At 46.0% G+C, this 26,113-nt stretch overlaps 1 protein-coding gene across 1 annotated transcript; it reads left to right on the top strand.

Moving 5' to 3' along the window:
• The first annotated feature begins 1,036 nt into the window (after positions 1–1,036).
• SCO1 (synthesis of cytochrome C oxidase 1) lies at positions 1,037–25,841 on the top strand. Its single transcript, XM_073579772.1, has 7 exons — positions 1,037–1,193; positions 23,944–24,051; positions 24,221–24,311; positions 24,484–24,681; positions 24,847–24,939; positions 25,011–25,126; positions 25,540–25,841. Exons 1-7 carry the CDS (start codon positions 1,098–1,100, stop codon positions 25,672–25,674), a joined length of 837 nt encoding a protein of 278 aa, XP_073435873.1. The 5' UTR covers positions 1,037–1,097; the 3' UTR covers positions 25,675–25,841.
• The last annotated feature ends 272 nt before the right edge of the window (positions 25,842–26,113 follow it).

Genomic DNA, 26,113 nt, shown 5'->3' with positions numbered 1-26,113 from the left:
TGGAGGCTGGATAGCTGGGATTATACTAAGTCTATTACGTATTGTTGTCTGTATCTTCGTAATATATGTGCTATTGAAACTTGTTTTTTGGTGTATCTCTGTATGCAAGAAAAGATGTAGAAATAGATAAGGAAGTTTGACTGTAAACAACAAGAATTTAACTATTATTCCTTTGAGTCCTAGATTGACATCTCATTTCTGGCATGAAGGAGCGTACTCTTGCAATGATGGACGTGGCTTCAGTATCTGGGGGATGGAGAAGGTAGAAGACCTGTCTCCCTTGGGCAACCCGTCGGCCTGGGATAGTACCTGGTGAACGAGCCACTATCCGCTGTTGTTGCAGGATCCAGTGTTCCAGAGTGTGGAAAATGAAGATGTCAAAGGGGGGAATGATAGGAACTGAAGGAGTTAAATTGAGTTCTGTCTATGTTGCATTCTCTTGTTTAAAACCTTATCTGTTCTTCGAGGAGATGTCTCAGACATCTCCCTTGTGAACCAAGGTCAAATACCTCTGCTTTTTCGCCTAAATGACTTTCTTTGTCGAAAACAAGTTGTAAAATCATTTGTACTGCGCATGTCTGTAAAATGTTTAAATTCTTTACTATAAAAGACGGAAGCCTAACTGATAAGCCAGAGGCGTCTTGGAGGCATCCTGAGTTGTACCATACAGCTGGTGTCTGTGTTATCCTTCTCGACGGAGCAATTGATTAGAGACATATGATGCTTCACACCTAAGAACATCGGTCCTTCAGATGAAAGAGTAATCTGAGGGATCCCGACAGAGGCATTTAGCTCATTTATTTCCATGGTCACCGTATCTGTGATGGCCGTTAATTCTACGGTCACCGTGTCTGTGAGGGACAGTTATTTCAGAGTTTTCAGCTGCATTTACCTCATGTAATACCCGGCTGAATCGGAAACATTGTCCCCGGCTCTCCTGCTCCATGGAGATGAACACAGATGTGCCGGATAACAATAATCTTTCATTACTGGAGAATATCACGATTCACTTTGTTGTTATGAGCCCGGAACCATAATGACAGGAGTTGTGTCAGGCGGAGCGGAGGGGAGCGCACAGCGGAAGCGCTGGTATCCTGATGCTGGAGGTCACTGTCATGGCGGCTCAGTGTGCAGTGTTATGTGCGCGGCTGAGCCCGAGAGGAATGACGCGGGGTCTCCCGGTCTCCTGCAGGGTGAGTCCTGACCCTCCCCCATATATACTGCACCCAGAATACACCCCTCCCCCAATATATAGTGCACCCAGAATACACCCCTCCCCCAATATATAGTGCACCCAGAATACACCCCTTCCCCAATATATACTGCACCCAGAATACACCCCTTCCCCAATATATACTGCACCCAGAATACACCCCTCCCCCATATATACTGCACCCCAGAATACACCCCTTCCCCAATATATACTGCACCTAGAATACACCCCTTCCCCAATATATACTGCACCCAGAATACACTCCTCCCCCAATATATACTGCACCCAGAATACACCCCTCCCCCAATATATACTGCACCCCAGAATACACCCCTCCCCAATATATACTGCACCCAGAATACACCCCTTCCCCAATATATACTGCACCCCAGAATACACCCCTCCCCAATATATACTGCACCCCAGAATACACCCCTCCCCAATATATACTGCACCCCAGAATACACCCCTCCCCCAATATATACTGCACCCAGAATACACCCCTTCCCCAATATATACTGCACCCCAGAATACACCCCTTCCCCAATATATACTGCACCCAGAATACACCCCTTCCCCAATATATACTGCACCCAGAATACACTCCTCCCCCAATATATACTGCACCCAGAATACACCCTTCCCCAATATATACTGCACCCAGAATACACCCCTTCCCCAATATATACTGCACCCAGAATACACCCCTCCCCAATATATACTGCACCCAGAATACACTCCTCCCCCAATATATACTGCACCCCAGAATACACCCTTCCCCAATATATACTGCACCCAGAATACACCCCTTCCCCAATATATACTGCACCCCAGAATACACCCCTTCCCCAATATATACTGCACCCAGAATACACCCCTTCCCCAATATATACTGCACCCAGAATACACTCCTCCCCCAATATATACTGCACCCCAGAATACACCCCTCCCCAATATATACTGCACCCAGAATACACTCCTCCCCCAATATATACTGCACCCCAGAATACACCCTTCCCCAATATATACTGCACCCAGAATACACCCCTTCCCCAATATATACTGCACCCCAGAATACACCCCTTCCCCAATATATACTGCACCCAGAATACACCCCTCCCCAATATATACTGCACCCCAGAATACACCCCTCCCCAATATATACTGCACCCAGAATACACCCCTTCCCCAATATATACTGCACCCCAGAATACACTCCTCCCCCAATATATACTGCACCCCAGAATACACCCCTCCCCAATATATACTGCACCCCAGAATACACCCCTCCCCCAATATATACTGCACCCAGAATACACTCCTCCCCAATATATACTGCACCCAGAATACACCCCTCCCCCAATATATAGTGCACCCAGAATACACCCCTCCCCCAATATATACTGCACCCCAGAATACACCCCTTCCCCAATATATACTGCACCCAGAATACACTCCTCCCCAATATATACTGCACCCAGAATACACCCCTCCCCCAATATATACTGCACCCAGAATACACCCCTCCCCCAATATATAGTGCACCCAGAATACACCCCTCCCCCAATATATACTGCACCCCAGAATACACTCCTCCCCAATATATACTGCACCCAGAATACACCCCTCCCCAATATATACTGCACCCCAGAATACACTCCTCCCCAATATATACTGCACCCAGAATACACCCCTCCCCCAATATATACTGCACCCAGAATACACCCCTTCCCCAATATATACTGCACCCAGAATACACCCCTTCCCCAATATATACTGCACCCCAGAATACACTCCTCCCCCAATATATACTGCACCCCAGAATACACCCCTCCCCAATATATACTGCACCCCAGAATACACCCCTCCCCCAATATATACTGCACCCAGAATACACTCCTCCCCAATATATACTGCACCCAGAATACACCCCTCCCCCAATATATACTGCACCCAGAATACACCCCTTCCCCAATATATACTGCACCCAGAATACACCCCTTCCCCAATATATACTGCACCCAGAATACACCCCTTCCCCAATATATACTGCACCCAGAATACACCCCTTCCCCAATATATACTGCACCCAGAATACACCCCTCCCCCAATATATACTGCACCCAGAATACACCCCTTCCCCAATATATACTGCACCCAGAATACACCCCTTCCCCAATATATACTGCACCCAGAATACACCCCTCCCCCAATATATACTGCACCCCAGAATACACTCCTCCCCAATATATACTGCACCCAGAATACACCCCTCCCCAATATATACTGCACCCCAGAATACACTCCTCCCCAATATATACTGCACCCAGAATACACCCCTCCCCCAATATATACTGCACCCAGAATACACCCCTTCCCCAATATATACTGCACCCAGAATACACCCCTTCCCCAATATATACTGCACCCCAGAATACACTCCTCCCCCAATATATACTGCACCCCAGAATACACCCCTCCCCAATATATACTGCACCCCAGAATACACCCCTCCCCCAATATATACTGCACCCAGAATACACCCCTCCCCCAATATATAGTGCACCCAGAATACACTCCTCCCCAATATATACTGCACCCCAGAATACACTCCTCCCCCAATATATACTGCACCCCAGAATACACCCCTCCCCCAATATATACTGCACCCAGAATACACCCCTCCCCAATATATAGTGCACCCAGAATACACTCCTCCCCAATATATACTGCACCCCAGAATACACCCCTTCCCCAATATATACTGCACCCAGAATACACTCCTCCCCAATATATACTGCACCCAGAATACACCCCTCCCCCAATATATACTGCACCCAGAATACACCCCTCCCCCAATATATAGTGCACCCAGAATACACCCCTCCCCCAATATATACTGCACCCCAGAATACACTCCTCCCCAATATATACTGCACCCAGAATACACCCCTCCCCAATATATACTGCACCCCAGAATACACTCCTCCCCAATATATACTGCACCCAGAATACACCCCTCCCCCAATATATACTGCACCCAGAATACACCCCTTCCCCAATATATACTGCACCCAGAATACACCCCTTCCCCAATATATACTGCACCCCAGAATACACTCCTCCCCCAATATATACTGCACCCCAGAATACACCCCTCCCCAATATATACTGCACCCCAGAATACACCCCTCCCCCAATATATACTGCACCCAGAATACACCCCTTCCCCAATATATACTGCACCCAGAATACACCCCTTCCCCAATATATACTGCACCCCAGAATACACTCCTCCCCCAATATATACTGCACCCCAGAATACACTCCTCCCCAATATATACTGCACCCAGAATACACTCCTCCCCAATATATAGTGCACCCAGAATACACCCCTTCCCCAATATATACTGCACCCAGAATACACCCCTTCCCCAATATATACTGCACCCAGAATACACTCTTCCCCAATATATACTGCACCCAGAATACACCCCTCCCCCAATATATACTGCACCCAGAATACACCCCTCCCCCAATATATACTGCACCCCAGAATACACTCCTCCCCAATATATACTGCACCCAGAATACACCCCTCCCCCAATATATACTGCACCCAGAATACACCCCTCCCCCAATATATACTGCACCCAGAATACACCCCTTCCCCAATATATACTGCACCCAGAATACACCCCTTCCCCAATATATACTGCACCCAGAATACACCCCTTCCCCAATATATACTGCACCCAGAATACACCCCTTCCCCAATATATACTGCACCCCAGAATACACCCCTCCCCAATATATACTGCACCCCAGAATACACTCCTCCCCAATATATACTGCACCCAGAATACACCCCTCCCCCAATATATACTGCACCCAGAATACACCCCTCCCCCAATATATACTGCACCCAGAATACACCCCTTCCCCAATATATACTGCACCCAGAATACACCCCTTCCCCAATATATACTGCACCCAGAATACACCCCTTCCCCCATATATACTGCACCCAGAATACACCCCTTCCCCAATATATACTGCACCCCAGAATACACCCCTTCCCCAATATATACTGCACCCAGAATACACCCCTTCCCCAATATATACTGCACCCAGAATACACCCCTCCCCCAATATATACTGCACCCAGAATACACCCCTTCCCCAATATATACTGCACCCAGAATACACCCCTTCCCCAATATATACTGCACCCAGAATACACCCCTTCCCCAATATATACTGCACCCCAGAATACACCCCTCCCCAATATATACTGCACCCCAGAATACACTCCTCCCCAATATATACTGCACCCCAGAATACACTCCTCCCCAATATATACTGCACCCAGAATACACCCCTCCCCAATATATACTGCACCCAGAATACACCCCTCCCCAATATATACTGCACCCCAGAATACACCCCTCCCCAATATATACTGCACCCAGAATACACCCCTCCCCCAATATATACTGCACCCAGAATACACCCCTTCCCCAATATATACTGCACCCAGAATACACCCCTTCCCCAATATATACTGCACCCCAGAATACACTCCTCCCCCAATATATACTGCACCCCAGAATACACTCCTCCCCAATATATACTGCACCCCAGAATACACCCCTCCCCAATATATACTGCACCCCAGAATACACTCCTCCCCAATATATACTGCACCCCAGAATACACTCCTCCCCAATATATACTGCACCCAGAATACACCCCTTCCCCAATATATACTGCACCCAGAATACACCCCTCCCCCAATATATACTGCACCCAGAATACACCCCTTCCCCAATATATACTGCACCCAGAATACACCCCTTCCCCAATATATACTGCACCCAGAATACACCCCTTCCCCAATATATACTGCACCCAGAATACACCCCTCCCCCAATATATACTGCACCCAGAATACACCCCTTCCCCAATATATACTGCACCCAGAATACACCCCTTCCCCAATATATACTGCACCCAGAATACACCCCTTCCCCAATATATACTGCACCCCAGAATACACTCCTCCCCAATATATACTGCACCCCAGAATACACTCCTCCCCAATATATACTGCACCCCAGAATACACTCCTCCCCAATATATACTGCACCCAGAATACACCCCTCCCCCAATATATACTGCACCCAGAATACACCCCTTCCCCAATATATACTGCACCCAGAATACACCCCTTCCCCAATATATACTGCACCCCAGAATACACTCCTCCCCCAATATATACTGCACCCCAGAATACACTCCTCCCCAATATATACTGCACCCCAGAATACACCCCTCCCCCAATATATACTGCACCCCAGAATACACCCCTCCCCAATATATACTGCACCCCAGAATACACTCCTCCCCAATATATACTGCACCCCAGAATACACTCCTCCCCAATATATACTGCACCCCAGAATACACTCCTCCCCAATATATACTGCACCCCAGAATACACCCCTCCCCCATATATACTGCACCCCAGAATACACCCCTCCCCCAATATATACTGCACCCCAGAATACACCCCTCCCCCAATATATACTGCACCCCAGAATACACCCCTCCCCCAATATATACTGCACCCCAGAATACACCCCTCCCCAATATATACTGCACCCCAGAATACACTCCTCCCCAATATATACTGCACCCCAGAATACACCCCTCCCCCATATATACTGCACCCCAGAATACACCCCTCCCCCAATATATACTGCACCCCAGAATACACCCCTCCCGTAATATATACTGCACCCCAGAATACACCCCTCCCCCAATATATACTGCACCCAGAATACACCCCTCCCCAATATATACTGCACCCCAGAATACACCCCTCCCCCATATATACTGCACCCCAGAATACACCCCTCCCCCAATATATACTGCACCCCAGAATACACCCCTCCCCCAATATATACTGCACCCCAGAATACACCCCTCCCCCAATATATACTGCACCCCAGAATACACCCCTCCCCCAATATATACTGCACCCCAGAATACACCCCTCCCCCAATATATACTGCACCCCAGAATACACCCCTCCCCCAATATATACTGCACCCCAGAATACACCCCTCCCCCAATATATACTGCACCCCAGAATACACCCCTCCCCCAATATATACTGCACCCCAGAATACACCCCTCCCCCAATATATACTGCACCCCAGAATACACCCCTCCCCCAATATATACTGCACCCCAGAATACACCCCTCCCCCAATATATACTGCACCCAGAATACACCCCTCCCCAATATATACTGCACCCCATAATACACCCCTCCCCAATATATACTGCACCCCAGAATACACCCCTCCCCCAATATATACTGCACCCCAGAATACACCCCTCCCCCAATATATACTGCACCCCAGAATACACCCCTCCCCAATATATACTGCACCCCAGAATACACCCCTCCCCAATATATACTGCACCCCAGAATACACCCCTCCCCAATATATACTGCACCCCAGAATACACCCCTCCCCAATATATACTGCACCCCAGAATACACCCCTCCCCAATATATACTGCACCCAGAATACACCCCTCCCCCAATATATACTGCACCCAGAATACACCCCTTCCCCAATATATACTGCACCCCAGAATACACCCCTCCCCCAATATATACTGCACCCCAGAATACACTCCTCCCCAATATATACTGCACCCCAGAATACACCCCTCCCCAATATATACTGCACCCCAGAATACACTCCTCCCCAATATATACTGCACCCCAGAATACACTCCTCCCCAATATATACTGCACCCCAGAATACACTCCTCCCCAATATATACTGCACCCCAGAATACACCCCTCCCCCATATATACTGCACCCCAGAATACACCCCTCCCCCAATATATACTGCACCCCAGAATACACCCCTCCCCCAATATATACTGCACCCCAGAATACACCCCTCCCCAATATATACTGCACCCCAGAATACACTCCTCCCCAATATATACTGCACCCCAGAATACACTCCTCCCCAATATATACTGCACCCCAGAATACACCCCTCCCCCATATATACTGCACCCCAGAATACACCCCTCCCCCAATATATACTGCACCCCAGAATACACCCCTCCCCAATATATATTGCACCCCAGAATACACTCCTCCCCAATATATACTGCACCCCAGAATACACCCCTCCCCCATATATACTGCACCCCAGAATACACCCCTCTCCCAATATATACTGCACCCCAGAATACACCCCTCCCCCAATATATACTGCACCCCAGAATACACCCCTCCCCCAATATATACTGCACCCAGAATACACCCCTCCCCAATATATACTGCACCCCAGAATACACCCCTCCCCCATTTATACTGCACCCCAGAATACACCCCTCCACCAATATATACTGCACCCCAGAATACACCCCTCCCCCAATATATACTGCACCCCAGAATACACCCCTCCCCAATATATACTGCACCCCAGAATACACCCCTCCCCCATATATACTGCACCCCAGAATACACCCCTCCACCAATATATACTGCACCCCAGAATACACCCCTCCCCCAATATATACTGCACCCCAGAATACACCCCTCCCCCAATATATACTGCACCCCAGAATACACCCCTCCCCCAATATATACTGCACCCCAGAATACACCCCTCCCCCAATATATACTGCACCCCAGAATACACCCCTCCCCCAATATATACTGCACCCCAGAATACACCCCTCCCCCAATATATACTGCACCCCAGAATACACCCCTCCCCCAATATATACTGCACCCCAGAATACACCCCTCCCCCAATATATACTGCACCCCAGAATACACCCCTCCCCCAATATATACTGCACCCCAGAATACACCCCTCCCCCAATATATACTGCACCCCAGAATACACCCCTCCCCCAATATATACTGCACCCCAGAATACACCCCTCCCCCAATATATACTGCACCCCAGAATACACCCCTCCCCCAATATATACTGCACCCCAGAATACACCCCTCCCCCAATATATACTGCACCCCAGAATACACCCCTCCCCCAATATATACTGCACCCCAGAATACACCCCTCCCCCAATATATACTGCACCCCAGAATACACCCCTCCCCAATATATACAGCACCCCAGAATACACCCCTCCCCAATATATACTGCACCCCAGAATACACCCCCTCCCCAATATATACTGCACCCCAGAATACACCCCTCCCCCAATATATACTGCACCTCAGAATACACCCCTCCCCCAATATATACTGCACCTCAGAATACACCCCTCCCCCAATATATACTGCACCCCAGAATACACCCCTCCCCCAATATATACTGCACCCCAGAATACACCCCTCCCCCAATATATACTGCACCCCAGAATACACCCCCCAATATATACTGCACCCCAGAATACACCCCTCCCCCAATATATACTGCACCCCAGAATACACCCCTCCCCCATATATACTGCACCCCAGAATACACCCCTCCCCCAATATATACTGCACCCCAGAATACACCCCTCCCCCAATATATACTGCACCCCAGAATACACCCCTCCCCCAATATATACTGCACCCCAGAATACACCCCTCCCCCAATATATACTGCACCCCAGAATACACCCCTCCCCCAATATATACTGCACCCCGGAATACACCCCTCCCCCAATATATACTGCACCCCGGAATACACCCCTCCCCCAATATATACTGCACCCCGGAATACACCCCTCCCCCAATATATACTGCACCCCGGAATACACCCCTCCCCCAATATATACTGCACCCCGGAATACACCCCTCCCCCAATATATACTGCACCCCGGAATACACCCCTCCCCAATATATACTGCACCCCGGAATACACCCCTCCCCCATATATACTGCACCCCGGAATACACCCCTCCCCCAATATATACTGCACCCCAGAATACACCCCTCCCCCAATATATACTGCACCCCAGAATACACCCCTCCCCCAATATATACTGCACCCCAGAATACACCCCTCCCCCAATATATGCTGCACCCCAGAATACACCCCTCCCCCAATATATACTGCACCCCAGAATACACCCCTCCCCCAATATATACTGCACCCCAGAATACACCCCTCCCCCAATATATACTGCACCCCAGAATACACCCCTCCCCCAATATATACTGCACCCCAGAATACACCCCTCCCCCAATATATACTGCACCCCAGAATACACCCCTCCCCCAATATATACTGCACCCCAGAATACACCCCTCCCCCAATATATACTGCACCCCAGAATACACCCCTCCCCCAATATATACTGCACCCCAGAATACACCCCTCCCCCAATATATACTGCACCCCAGAATACACCCCTCCCCCAATATATACTGCACCCCAGAATACACCCCTCCCCCAATATATACTGCACCCCAGAATACACCCCTCCCCCAATATATACTGCACCCCAGAATACACCCCTCCCCCAATATATACTGCACCCCAGAATACACCCCTCCCCCAATATATACTGCACCCCAGAATACACCCCTCCCCCAATATATACTGCACCCCAGAATACACCCCTCCCCCAATATATACTGCACCCCAGAATACACCCCTCCCCCAATATATACTGCACCCCAGAATACACCCCTCCCCAATATATACAGCACCCCAGAATACACCCCTCCCCAATATATACTGCACCCCAGAATATACCCCCTCCCCAATATATACTGCACCCCAGAATACACCCCTCCCCCAATATATACTGCACCTCAGAATACACCCCTCCCCCAATATATACTGCACCCCAGAATACACCCCTCCCCCAATATATACTGCACCCCAGAATACACCCCTCCCCCAATATATACTGCACCCCAGAATACACCCCCCAATATATACTGCACCCCAGAATACACCCCTCCCCCAATATATACTGCACCCCAGAATACACCCCTCCCCCAATATATACTGCACCCCAGAATACACCCCTCCCCCAATATATACTGCACCCCAGAATACACCCCTCCCCCAATATATACTGCACCCAGAATACACCCCTCCCCAATATATACTTCACCCCATAATACACCCCTCCCCAATATATACTGCACCCTGAATACACCCCTCCCCCAATATATACTGCACCCCGAATACACCCCTCCCCAATATATACTGCACCCCAGAATACACCCCTCCCCAATATATACTGCACCCCAGAATACACCCCTCCCCAATATATACTGCACCCCAGAATACACCCCTCCCCAATATATACTGCACCCCAGAATACACCCCTCCCCAATATATACTGCACCCCAGAATACACCCCTCCCCAATATATACAGCACCCCAGAATACACCCCTCCCCAATATATACTGCACCCCAGAATACACCCCCTCCCCAATATATACTGCACCCCAGAATACACCCCTCCCCCAATATATACTGCACCCCAGAATACACCCCTCCCCAATATATACTGCACCCCAGAATACACCCCTCCCCAATATATACTGCACCCCAGAATACACCCCTCCCCCAATATATACTGCACCCCAGAATACACCCCTCCCCCATATATACTGCACCCAGAATACACCCCTCCCCAATATATACTGCACCCAGAATACACCCCTCCCCAATATATACTGCACCCCAGAATACACTCCTCCCCAATATATACTGCACCCCAGAATACACCCCTCCCCCATATATACTGCACCCCAGAATACACCCCTCCCCCAATATATACTGCACCCCAGAATACACCCCTCCCCCAATATATACTGCACCCCAGAATACACCCCTCCCCCAATATATACTGCACCCCAGAATACACCCCTCCCCCAATATATACTGCACCCCAGAATACACCCCTCCCCAATATATACTGCACCCCAGAATACACCCCTCCCCCAATATATACTGCACCCCAGAATACACCCCTCCCCAATATATACTGCACCCCAAATACACCCCTCCCCAATATATACTGCACCCCAGAATACACCCCTCCCCAATATATACTGCACCCCAGAATACACCCCTCCCCAATATATACTGCACCCCAGAATACACCCCTCCCCCAATATATACTGCACCCCAGAATACACCCCTCCCCAATATATACTGCACCCCATAATACACCCCTCCCCAATATATACTGCACCCCGAATACACCCCTCCCCAATATATACTGCACCCCAGAATACACCCCTCCCCAATATATACTGCACACCAGAATACACCCCTCCCCAATATATACTGCACCCCAGAATACACCCCTCCCCAATATATACAGAACCCCAGAATACACCCCTCCCCCAGTATATACTCCACCCCAGAATACAACCCTCCCCCAGTATGTACTGCACCCCAGAATACACTCCTCCCCAATATATACGACACCCCAGAATACACCCCTCCCCCAATATATACTGCACCCCAGAATACACCCCTCCCCCAATATATACTGCACCCCAGAATACACCCCTCCCCCAGTATATACTGCACCTCAGAAAAAACCCTCTTCCAATTTACACTACACCCCTCTCCAATATACAGCTCTGGCAAAAATTAAGAGACCACTTTCAAATGTTCAGTTTGTCTGATTTTCCTCTTTATATTTTTGAGTAAAATGTAAATTGCTCTTTTATTCTATAAACTACCGGCAACATGTCCGAATTTCCAAGCAATAAATTTTGTATTTATTTTCAGAAAATGGGAAATGGTCAAAATAACAAAAAAAATGCAAAGCTCAAATAATGCTAAGAAAACAAGTTCATAATGATTTAGAAACAGCAATACTAATGTTTTACCTCAGGAAGAGTTCAGAAATCAATATTTTGTGGAATAACCATGATTGTTAATTCCAGCTTTCCACCAGTCTCTCACACTGCTTTTGGGTGACCTTATGCCTGGTACACAATGTCAGCAGTTCTTTGTTTGATGGCTTGTGACTATCCGTCTTCCTCTTGATTACATTCCAGAGGTTTTCAGTGGGGTTCAGTTCTGGAGATTGGGCTGGCCATGACAAGGATTTGATGTGGTGGTCCTTCATCCACACATTGATTGACCTAGCTGTGTGGCATGGCGCATTGCCCTCAGAGTTGGGGAACATTGCCTGAGCAGAAGGAATCAGCTGTTTTTCCAGGATAACCTTGTATGCGGCTTGATTCATACATCCTTTGTAAAGGTTAACCTGCCCAATTCCAGCCTTGTACGCCTCTTCCAGGTCTCCGTCTAACCATTAAACTGTGTTCCAAATTATTATGCAAAAAGAGTTTAGGAGTGATAAGGTTAGAATTTTGTTGTTTGTCTTTTAAACTCCTTGATGGTGATGTGTGTCAGGGCTCTTTATATCACTGAGAGCAATTGCAGATACCTGTGCACATTAGTTTGGCCGGTGTGTCCAAATAAAGGCAAGACTACTTAAGAAGGCTGTTCCACATTATTAAGCAACCTACATTTTTTGCCAAAATGGGAAAGAAAAAGGATGTGTCGGCTGCTGAGAAGCAACAAATTGTGGAGTATTTAGGTCAAGGCATGACTACAATCAACATTGCCAAGACACTTCATCGTGATCATCGCACAATCAAGAAGTATGTAGCTGATTCCCAGCACACACGTGTGCGTGCTGATAAGGAAAAATTAAGGACTCTTTCCAACAGGCAATTGCGTCAGGTTAAAAGAGCAGCTGCAAAAATGCCTTGTCATAGCAGCAGACAAGTTTTTGAAGCTGCTGGTGCCTCCAACGTCCCCCGAACAACAAGATGCAGGGTCCTTCGGAGGTTTGCAGCTGTGCGTAAGCCATCCTGTCGACCACCTCTATCCACTGCACACAAGCAGAAACGGCTCCAGTGGGCCAAACGATACATGAAGACTGATGAGTGCCGTGCAACGCTCGATGGTCCAGATGGATGGAGTGGAGGATGGCTGGTTGATGGACACCCCATGAAAACACGGCTAAGGCGCCAACAAGGAGGAGGTGGAGTAATGTTTTGGGCTGGAATCATGGGGAGAGAGATTGTCGGCCCCTTTAGGATCCTTGAAGGGGTAAAGATGAACTCCATAATCTATGTGGAGTTTCTAAAACAGCACTTCCTGCCATGGTTCAAGAGGAAGAACCGTGTTTTCCACAGCAAGATCATTTTCATGCATGATAATGCACCGTCTCATGCTGCAAATAACACATCTGCATCTCTGGCTGCTATGGGCATAAAAGAGGACAAACATATGGTGTGGCCACCATCTTCCCCTGACCTCAACCCCATTGAGAACCTCTGGAGCATCATCAAAAGGAGTGTCTATGATGGCGGGAGGCAGTTCACATCTAAGCAACAGCTCTGGGAGGGGATTCTGTCCACATGCAAAACAATTGAAGCACAAACCATCCAAAAACTGACAAATTCAATGGACGAGAGAGTTCAGAAGCTTCTTTCCAACAAGTAGTCCTATGTGCAAATGTAGCATCACCTAGAATAACGTTTTGACTTGAAAACTGTTTGATTTCATTTTGTAATAAGCTGATAATGCTTATAATTTCACAATTCACCATTTTTTTGTTCAAAATATAAAGGTTGAAAACTCTTCTGTGCATAATAATTTGGAACATGCATTTTGAGTTTCTTATTTTTAAAAATATACTGTTTTCATAGGCAGTTTGTTCAAAAACATTGCAATTATACTAGAATAGTAGATGACTGGAAAATAAGAATGACTGCAATTCATATAGGTAATTTAGAGAAAATATGAGGAAATATTTTTTGCATAATAATTTGGAACACAGTGTAGACGACCAGGTGTTGGGCAAAGCTGAAAATTAGACTCATCAGAGAAGATTACCTTACTCCAGTCCTCCATGGTCCAATCCTTAATGGTCTTTGGCAAACTTCAGCCTGGCTCTTCTTTGCTTCTCATTGATGAAAGGCTTTTTTCTAGCTTTACATGACTGGAGCCCTGCCTCTAGGGTCCTGTTACGAATTGTTCTTGCCGTGCACTTCACCCCAGCTGCCATTTGCCATTCCTTTTGTAGGTCACTTGATGTGCTGCGGTTGCTGAGTGACATTCAAATAAGATGAAAAACATATATGTGACATGCACAAGTGTGAACAAGTCGGTAAGACAATGTCCACACCACCCAATGGCTGAACCACAACAAGAGAGCACAAAATGGCAAATATGAAAAAATACTCTGCAGTAAAAAACATATAAAAGTAATCAGCAAGTGCTGTATAACAAATACAGGGTATTTAGTCGACACATTTTTTGCAAAAAATACATACCAAGCTGCTTCACCACTTCACGGTAACCCTTCACAAAGCAGTCCCTATCTAATGTATTCAAAACCTGAACATGTGAACAGTGTCTGAATGAACAGGATACAGACAGGCGCTTCCCAGTATATGGGCTTGTTGGTGAAAGACAGCTCATTTATGTGCATGTCACATATACTGGGAAGCGCCTGTCTGTATCCTGTTCATTCAGACACTGTTCACATGTTCAGGTTTTGAATACATTAGATAGGGACTGCTTCGTGAAGGGTTACCGCGAAGTGGTGAAGCAGCTTGGTATGTATTTTTTGCAAAAAATGTGTCGACTAAATACCCTGTATTTGTTATACAGCACTTGCTGATTACTTTTATATGTTTTTTACTGCAGAGTATTTTTTCATATTTGCCATTTTGTGCTCTCTTGTTGTGGTTCAGCCATTGGGTGGTGTGGGCATTGTCTTACCGACTTGTTCACACTTGTGCATGTCACATATATGTTTTTAATCCTTTTTTTCCGTGCTCAGCACGGTTTGGGAGACCCCACCCTCCTCCTTTGTGACATGCACATAAATGAGCTGTCTTTCACCAACAAGCCCATATACTGGGAAGCGCCTGTCTGTATCCTGTTCATTCAGACACTGTTCACATGTTCAGGTTTTGAATACATTAGATAGGGACTACATTGTGAAGGGTTACCGTGAAGTGGTGAAGCAGCTTGGTATGTATTTTTTGCAAAAAATGTGTCGACTAAATACCCTGTATTTGTTATACAGCACTTGCTGATTACTTTTATATGTTTTTTACTGCAGAGTATTTTTTCATATTTGCCATTTTGTGCTCTCTTGTTGTGGTTCATTCAAATAAGATGGTCATCCCGATCAGTGGAGAGTTGTTTTTGCCCTATGTCGGCCTGTAGCTTTGTTGTCCCCAATGTCTGCTGCTTGACCTTGTTGTAATGGACTGCGGTCTTAAAAATTTTAAGGAAGGTGGCAACATGATGCTCACTGTGTCCCTCTGCTAGTAAAGCCAGAATTCAGCCCTTCTTTTCCTCACTCAAGACTTTTCTTTGATCACCTGAACCAAATTTATTTAATGAAGGAAAGTATAAAAGAAAAACCCTGCTGTAGTGTTCACAATCCTCTTGCAATAGGACAAGCTGGATGGCAAAACAAGTGCTAGTAATATCCCAAAAGTAATAGAAATGAAAAAATTACTTTTAACCGTGCCAAAGGAGTTGAAACAGCACAATAAGTAGAATGAGGTGTCCTCTGCTTGGAATTCAACTGACACTGGAATGGAATGGCTGTCAGACATGGAGAGAAGATGATTTTTATAAAACTGTGCAGTGGTCTCTTAATTTTTACCAGAGCTGTATCCTAGACCCAGAATACACCCCTACCCCAATATTTACTGTACCTTTCCCCAATATATACTACACCCTAGAACAGGGGTGGCAATTAATTTTCTTAAGGAGCCACATGAGAGACTGTGACTGTTGTTGAGGGCCAAACAAATAGGCCAAAATTAATTCTTCTCAATATTAATATCAGAATACAGTATTATAATTATACTATAATAATAAATAATAAATTTTATTTCTATAGCGCCGACATATTCCGCAGCACTTTACATGTCAGAGGGGATTTGTACAGACAATAGACATTACAGCATAACAATAATCACATACAGTAGATTATAACAAAATACCAAGAGGAATGAGGGCCCTGCTCGCAAGCTTACAGTCTATGAGTCATACTAGCTGAAGAGCCCGGCGCTGCCCGGGCATAGTAACTAACTGTGGTTAGTTATAGCAAATTATAATTATCCTCCATTGCATAGTCCCGTGCCCATATACCCATCATACATATCCTCCATCCCATAGTCCCGTGCCCATATACCCATCATACATATCCTCTATCCCATAGGCCCGTGCCCATATACCCATCATACATATCCTCCATCCCATAGTCGAGTGCCCATATACCCATCATACATATCCTCCATCCCATAGTCGAGTGCCCATATACCCGTCATACATATCCTCCATCCCATAGTCGAGTGCCCATATACCCATCACACATCCTTCATCTCATAGTCCCATGACCATATACCCATCACACATCCTTCATCCCATAGTCCCATGCCCATATACCCATCATACATATTCTCCATCCCATAGTCGAGTGCCCATATACCCATCACACAGCCTTCATCTCATAGTCCCATGCCCATATACCCATCATACATACATCATACATCTGACATCCTCATTTGAACCCAAATACAGCCCCTTCTGTATATTGTATGAGCCCCCCTAATATATTGTAAGAGCCCCTACACAGACTCCCTGTATATACTGCATGAGCCCCACACAGCCTCCCTGTATATACTGCATGAGCCCCTACACAGACTCCCTGTATATACTGCATGAGCCCCACACAGACTCCCTGTATATACTGCATGAGCCCCACACAGCATCCCTGTATATACTGCATGAGCCCCTACACAGACTCCCTGTATATACTGCATGAGCCCCACACAGACTCCCTGTATATACTGCATGAGCCCCACACAGCCTCCCTGTATATACTGCACGAGCCCCACACAGCCTCCCTGTATATACTGCACGAGCCCCACACAGACTCCCTGTATATACTGCACGAGCCCCACACAGCCTCCCTGTATATACTGCACGAGCCCCACACAGCCTCCCTGTATATACTGCACGAGCCCCACACAGCCTTCCTGTGTATACTGCACGAGCCCCACACAGCCTTCCTGTGTATACTGCACGAGCCCCACACAGCCTCCCTGTATATACTGCACGAGCCCCACACAGCCTCCCTGTATATACTGCACGAGCCCCACACAGCCTCCCTGTATATACTGCACGAGCCCCACACAGCCTCCCTGCATACACTGCACGAGCCCCACACAGCCTCCCTGTATATACTGCACGAGCCCCACACAGCCTCCCTGTATACACTGCACGAGCCCCACACAGCCTCCCTGTATATACTGCACGAGCCCCACACAGCCTCCCTGTATATACTGCACGAGCCCCACACAGCCTCCCTGTATATACTGCACGAGCCCCACACAGCCTCCCTGTATACACTGCACGAGCCCCACACAGCCTCCCTGTATACACTGCACGAGCCCCACACAGCCTCCCTGTATACACTGCATGAGCCCCACACAGCCTCCCTGTATATACTGCACGAGCCCCACACAGCCTCCCTGTATATACTGCACGAGCCCCACACAGCCTCCCTGTATATACTGCACGAGCCCCACACAGCCTCCCTGTATATACTGCACGAGCCCCACACAGCCTCCCTGTATATACTGCATGAGCCCCACACAGCCTCCCCGTATATACTGCACGAGCCCTACACAGCCTCCCAATGTGCCGGACAAGGCCCCATAGCCTCCCCTTGTAAAGTTCAACACCCCCATAGCCTCCCCTTGTAAAGTTCAACACCCCCATAGCCTCCCCATGCCCACCCAAACATCTCATACACATGAAAAAAATGAACACCACTTACTCACCTTGGTCTTGTTCCCTGGCGCTCTGCTTGTCTCCCTGCCTCCGGTACACTGACTCTTCGTACCGAAGCACACAGCTGACGCGATGAAATGATGTAATCGCGTCATCTGTTTCACACGCTGATTGTTGGAGGAAGTGGCCGGCAGCTCCTCCTCCACCAATGCTGTCAGCGGCGTCTATGGATACAAAGTAGAATGGAGACAGTGAGCGGGCATGGTGCGGCCCGTGGAACGCTGTTTTCCAGCCTTTCGGCTGTCTCAGTCCGCTGGCCGGACTGAGACAGCCAAAGGGCCGTATGTGGCCTGCAGGCCACACTTTGCCCAGGACTGCCCTAGAATATACCCCTCCCCCAATATATACTATTCCCCAGAGTACACCCCACCCCCCAATTTATACCACACCCCAGAATACATCCTTCCCCCAATTCATACTACACCTCAAAATAACCCCTCCCCCAATATATACTGCTCTCCAAAATACTTCCCTCCCCCAATATATAGTGCACGCCAAAATACACCCCTCCACAAATATATTCTACACCCTAGAATACATTACTCCCCAATATATACTGCACCCCTCCCCAAAATACAGCTCTGTAAAAATTTAGAGACCACCACATCAAAACTCTGTCATGGGCAGCCCATTCTCCAGACCTGAACCCCATTGAAAACCTCTGGAATATAATCAAGAGGAAGATGGATGGTCACAAGCCATCACACAAAGAAGAGCTGCTTAAATGTTTGCACCAGAAGCAGTGTGAAAGACTGGCGGAAAGCATGCCAAGATGCATGAAAGCTGTTTTTAAAAATCATGGTTATTCCAAGAAATATTGATTTCTGAACTCTTCCTGAGTTAAAACATTAGAATTGTTGTTTCTAAATGATTATGAACTTGTTTTCTTAGCATTATTTTATTTTTAATCTTGACCATTTTTCTTTGTCAGGAAAAAAGTACAAAATGTATTGCTTGGAAATTCGGAGACATGTCAGTAGTTTATAGAATAAAAGACCAATTTACATTTTACTCAAAAATATAAAGAGAAAAATCAGACAAACTGAACATTTGAAAGTGGTTTCTTAATTTTTGCCAGAGCTGTATACTACACCCCAAAATACACACCTTCCCAACATATACTACTCCCCAAAATACTCCCCTCCCCAATATATTCTACACCCAAGAATATGCCCCTACCCAAATATATCCTACACCACAAAACACGCTTTCCCAAATATATCCTATACAACAGAATACACCCCTCCCTAATATATACTAAACCCTCCCCCCCATATATACTACACCCCTCCCCCAATTTATACTACACCGAAGAACACACCCTTTTTTACATTGCATATCTCCAAATTTCTTATTTCTGAGGGTTTTTTACCTCGCGTATCTCCAGATTTCTTAGTTCTGAGGGTTTTTTACCTCACGAATCTCTAAATTTCTTATTTCTGAGTTTTTTTACCTCGCGTAGCTCCAATTTTCTTATTTATCAGGGTTTTTGCATCGTGTATCTCCAGATTTCTTAGTTCTCAGCAGGGCTGTGGAGTCGGTAAGCCAAACCTGCGACTCCGACTCCTCAATTTCCCTTCCACCGACTCCACGACTCCGACTCCCACATATATTGCTTATATTTAAGTGAAAAATTTATTGTAGTACTGTACAATGTGAACATCAGAAATTAAATCATTTCTATAATCAAGATATTTAGGTAGAACATAATATCTATTTATTGGAATACAACTTTAGAACACAAAAAACTAATAAATTGTAAATATGTAATACACTATGTAATATCGATTACATACATACGGTACAGACTAAAGTTTGGACACATCTTCTCATTCAAAGAGTTTTCTTTATTTTCATGACTATGAAAATTGTAGATTCACTCTGAAGGCATCAAAACTATGAATTATCACATGTGGAATTATATAATTAACAAAAAAGCGTGAAACAACTGAAAATACTGTGTCTTATATTCTAGGTTCTTCAAAGTAGCCACCTTTTGCTTTGATTACTGCTTTGCACACTCTTGGCATTCTCTTGATGAGCTTCAAGAGGTAGTCACTGGAAATGGTCTTCCAACAGTCTTGAAGGATTTCCCAGAGATGCTTAGCACTTGTTGGCCCTTTTGCCTTCACTCTGCAGTCCAGATCACCCCAAACCATCTCGATTGGGTTCAGGTCTGGTGACTGTGGAGGCCAGGTCATCTGGGGTAGCACCCCATCACTCTCCTTCTTGGTCAAATAGCCCTTACACAGCCAGGAGGTGTGTTTGGGGTCATTGTCCTGCTGAAAAATAAATGATGGTCCAACTAAACGCAAACCGGTTGGAATAGAGTGCCGCTGCAAGATGCTGTGGTAGCCATGCTGGTTCAGTATGCCTTCAATTTTGAATAAATCCCCAACAGTGTCAGCAGCAAAGCACCCCCCACACCATCACACCTCCTCCTCCATGCTTCACGGTGGGAACCAGGCATGTAGAGTCCATCCGTTCACCTTTTCTGCGTCACGCAAAGACACGGTGGTTGGAACCAAAGATCTCAAATTTGGACTCATCAGACCAAAGCACAGATTTCCACTGGTCTAATGTCCATTCCTTGTGTTCTTTAGCCCAAACAAGTCTCTTCTGCTTGTTGCCTGTCCTTAGCAGTGGTTTCCTAGCAGCTATTTTACCATGAAGGCCTGCTACACAAAGTCTCCTCTTAACAGTTGTTGTAGAGATGTGTCTGCTGCTAGAACTCTGTGTGGCATTGACCTGGTCTCTAATCTGAGCTGCTGTTAACCTGCGATTTCTGAGGCTGGTGACTCGGATGAACTTATCCTCCGCAGCAGAGGTGACTCTTGGTCTTCCTTTCCTGGGGTGGTCTCGTGAGCCAGTTTCTTTGTAGCGCTTGATGGTTTTTGCCAATGCACTTGGGGACACTTTCAAAGTTTTCCTAGTTTTTTGGACTGACTGACCTTCATTTCTTAAAGTAATGATGGCCACTCATTTTTCTTTACTCAGCTGCTTTTTTTCTTGCCATAATACAAATTCTAACAGTCTATTCAGTAGGACTATCACCTGTGTATCCACCAGACTTCTGCACAACACAACTGATGGTCCCAACCTCATTTATAAGGCAAGAAATCCCACTTATTAAACCTGACAGGGCACACCTGTGAAGTGAAAATCATTTCCGGTGACTACCTCTTGAAGCTCATCAAGAGAATGCCAAGAGTGTGCAAAGCAGAAATCAAAGCAAAAGGTGGCTACTTTGAAGAACCTAGAATATAAGACATACAATATTTTCAGTTGTTTCACACTTTTTTATTAATTATATAATTCCACATGTGTTAATTCATAGTTTTGATGCCTTCAGAGTGAATCTACAATTTTCATAGTCATGAAAATAAAGAGAGCGCTTTGAATGAGAAGGTGTGTCCAAACTTTTGGTCTGTTCTGTGTGTGTGTATATATATATATATATGTATATATGTGTGTATATATGTGTATATATGTATATATATGTGTGTATATATATATATATATATATATATATGTGTATATATGTGTATATATATATATGTATGTGTATATATATATATATATATATATGTGTATATATACACACACACACACACACACACACTATGACTTATAGCAGGATAAAGCCTAGATCCTCAGGCTACATTCACACTATGGGCGCAGACAGGATCAAACCTGGGGGGGCAGAACCTCATACTGCACACCTCAGCTGCTGCAGAACCTCATACTGCACACCCCTACACTTGAAAATAAAGCCTGCACCTTAAGAAGATGTGGTGATGAATGCAGTCTATTTATTCCAACTATCAGTTGATGTTGATGTTACTGAAGATGAGCAATGCCTGTCCTGGGCGTCCTTTTGGGCAGCTATGAGGTGTACCTGACTAGTGCTAAAAAAAGGGAGTGTTAGTCTGTGTACTACCTGGCTTTCATTCATTTTGGTACAGATATGATATGGATAGACAGATATGGATAAATGGATATACACATACAGTAGATAGAGCAGATTTCTAATCTGCTTTTGCTATTGAAAACATTACCTATGAGCTCAAAAACCTTTCAGGTGATGCGGTTTTTTAAAAAGCTGATTGGCTTTTGCAACTGAAAAACGTATCCTCAAAAAACGCAGGAAAAACGCTGTGTGTGAATGTAGCCTTAGATCAGGAATAGAACAGTCATTTATAGGACATTTCATAACTTTCCCAAATTCCTATGAAAAAATATTCAGCACATCCTGCATTGAACTACTGTACCCAATTTATTATATATTTTAGGAGTCGGAGTCGGTCCATTTTATACCGACTCCACCAAAATGAGCTCCGACTCCACAGCCCTGGTTCTCAGGGGTTTTTACCTTGTGTATCTCCAGATTTCTTAGTTCTCAGGGTTTTTTACCTTGCGTATCTTCAGATTTCTTTTTTCTCAGGGTTTTTTTTTTTTTACTTTCAACAATATTTATGGTCTGTGAGGGGTATTTATTTCATGCACAAGGAGTATGATCTATGCAGAGTTTTGACCTCCTGTATGTCCAGATACATAATATATGAGGCAACATCTGGTACCCAGCCGACAAGGCACATGCTTCCCCAGTTCCACCTCTGACCCCAGTGTGAGGTATCCGTATTACCACCGACCCTCATCCTAAGTGCTCTACACCCCCATAATCAGAGGCCCCCACCCTTTAATATTTCCTCCACCACAACACTACTCCACCCCATACATAGTCTACACCCTGTCATCAATCACTCCCATCATATGTTCTACACCCCACCCCTGTTTTTTTCTGCCACCATTCACCACAGTTTTTTGCTGTTGATTCCTTCAGATTTATATTTCGGGAAACACATGGCGGAGCTGCGCCTGTTCTGGTCGGTTGCTGAGTACCCTTCCCCCACCCCCTCCAGGATACAAGAAGAGGGAATCAAAAGCAGGGGTAAGGCTACAAAATGGTGGATGTCTCTCACTGTTGCCCCTTCATCATTGGGAGTCTTGGGTGTATGCGCATCTCCCATGTCTCTTCTATGGCGGTGTAATTTGCCCCTTTTGTCAGCCCTTTCCATATAGAGTGGCCATCTGACCTTTCTTGCCTTCTGTCCCAGTAGCCGGTGTCCTGGAAGTCCTTGGCGATCACTGTGGCGGTGGGAGGAGCGCTGATGGCTGGCATGAAATACGTTAAAAAGGAGAAAGAGGAAAGTGAGTTTGTAGCTTTTGAAACGGGGGACATACAGCCAAGCAAATAAGTCACCAGAGGGGTTATCCCAGCGAATCACACCCGTCAGCAGACATGAACCGGCCCTGTAAGACAAAACTTTTTCTTCTCTTTACGGGTGGCTGGATATTTTAATATTTTTTTTTTTTCACTCAGAGATTGAGCAGGAAAAGAACCGGTCACTGGGGAAGCCATTACTTGGTGGACCCTTCTCTTTAATCGATCACAACGGCCTCCCGAAGACGGACCAGCATTTCCTGGGCCAGTGGATCCTGCTGTACTTCGGGTTCACACACTGCCCGGACATCTGCCCCGAAGAGATCGAGAAGATGGTGCAGGTCGTGGACGAGATAGGTAAATTGCTGCGATTCTCACCTTGTTGCCTATCTTTCCCTGACTCCTACACAATCTGACAGATGTGTGGAGGTGGCCATATTGTTGGTTTTTCAACATTCCCAGGGAGAGAGCACAGCGGGTGAGTATTTTATCAGTAGTGACCCCCCCATCTTACGCTTTCAGAAGCCCTCAAAGACGTTCCGAACCTCACCCCTGTGTTCATCACCATTGATCCGGAACGGGACGATAAAGACGCAGTCGCCAGTTATATTAAAGGTATGATGGGGGTTATTACTCCTGGAGATCTCGTGGTGAATATCACCCCCAATAACTTGTTCTCTGTGCAGAATTCTCTCCAAGATTGGTGGGTCTGACCGGTACGGTGGGGCAGATCGAACAGGTGGCCAAGGCGTATCGGGTGTACTTCAGCCCAGGACCAAAAGACGATGATAGCGACTACATTGTGAGTAGGGCGGCCATGTCTGTGGTTTGCTTGGCACCTGAAAATCACCTCTGGAATTTAAAGGGGATTCCCTATTAGATCTGTGGGGGTCCAACACCTGCCATCTCAATTATCAGCAAACTAATACACTGTGCCATCGTGGTTTTGTAGCTCAGTGCCCATTAAAGTGAATGTGATATCTGAGCTACTGTTTCGAGAACGAGCACTGCACGGAATTGTGCTCTGTTCCTTGTAAATAGGCCCTTGCCCCCCATAATGCATAAAGCATAAGCTGCCCCCTGCTGACTGCCTCCAAAAACGCTTTCATTTACCAACAGTATCATGTTTATTTTGCCTCCCATCAAAACCTCCCGTTATCAATGAGATCGAATGTTCCCACCCACAATGTAACCGTATCCTCTCCTCCCCCGCAGGTGGACCATACCATTGTCATGTACCTAGTGGGACCAGATGGTGGCTTTGTAGATTATTATGGACAGAACAAGACAAGCTCAGAAATCACAGCCTCCATAGCGCTACATATGACGCGATTCCAGAACGCGCGATAACTACCGCGTTCTCCATGTTTACTGTGGACTAGATCTTCCCTTTCCAAGGTGGCAGCTGCCAGTTTACACTCTCCATTTTCTATATTTTATACATATATAGGCTGCTATGAGCAATGATTATAAATTATAAATATTATTAAACAGAAATGATCAGAATGATTTTTCTACAGACGAGTCCTGGGTTTTATTTTTATATAATATAGTAGTTATATTCTTGTACATAGGAGCAGTATTATAGTAATTATATTCTTGTACATAGGAGCAGTATTATAGTAATTATATTCTTGTACATAGGAGCAGTATTATAGTAGTTATATTCTTGTACATAGGGGAAGTATTATAGTAGTTATATTCTTGTACATAGGGGGCAGTATTATAGTAGTTATATTCTTGTATATAGGAGCAGTATTAGTAGTTATATTCTTGTACATAGGGGGCA

This window comes from Dendrobates tinctorius, unplaced genomic scaffold, assembly GCF_039654945.1.
Source record: "Dendrobates tinctorius isolate UK_male_01 unplaced genomic scaffold, ASM3965494v1 ptg000063l, whole genome shotgun sequence".
Lineage (NCBI taxonomy): Eukaryota > Metazoa > Chordata > Amphibia > Anura > Dendrobatidae > Dendrobates > Dendrobates tinctorius.
Note: the sequence above shows the minus strand (reverse complement) of the source record. Positions and strands in the feature narration are given on the sequence as shown.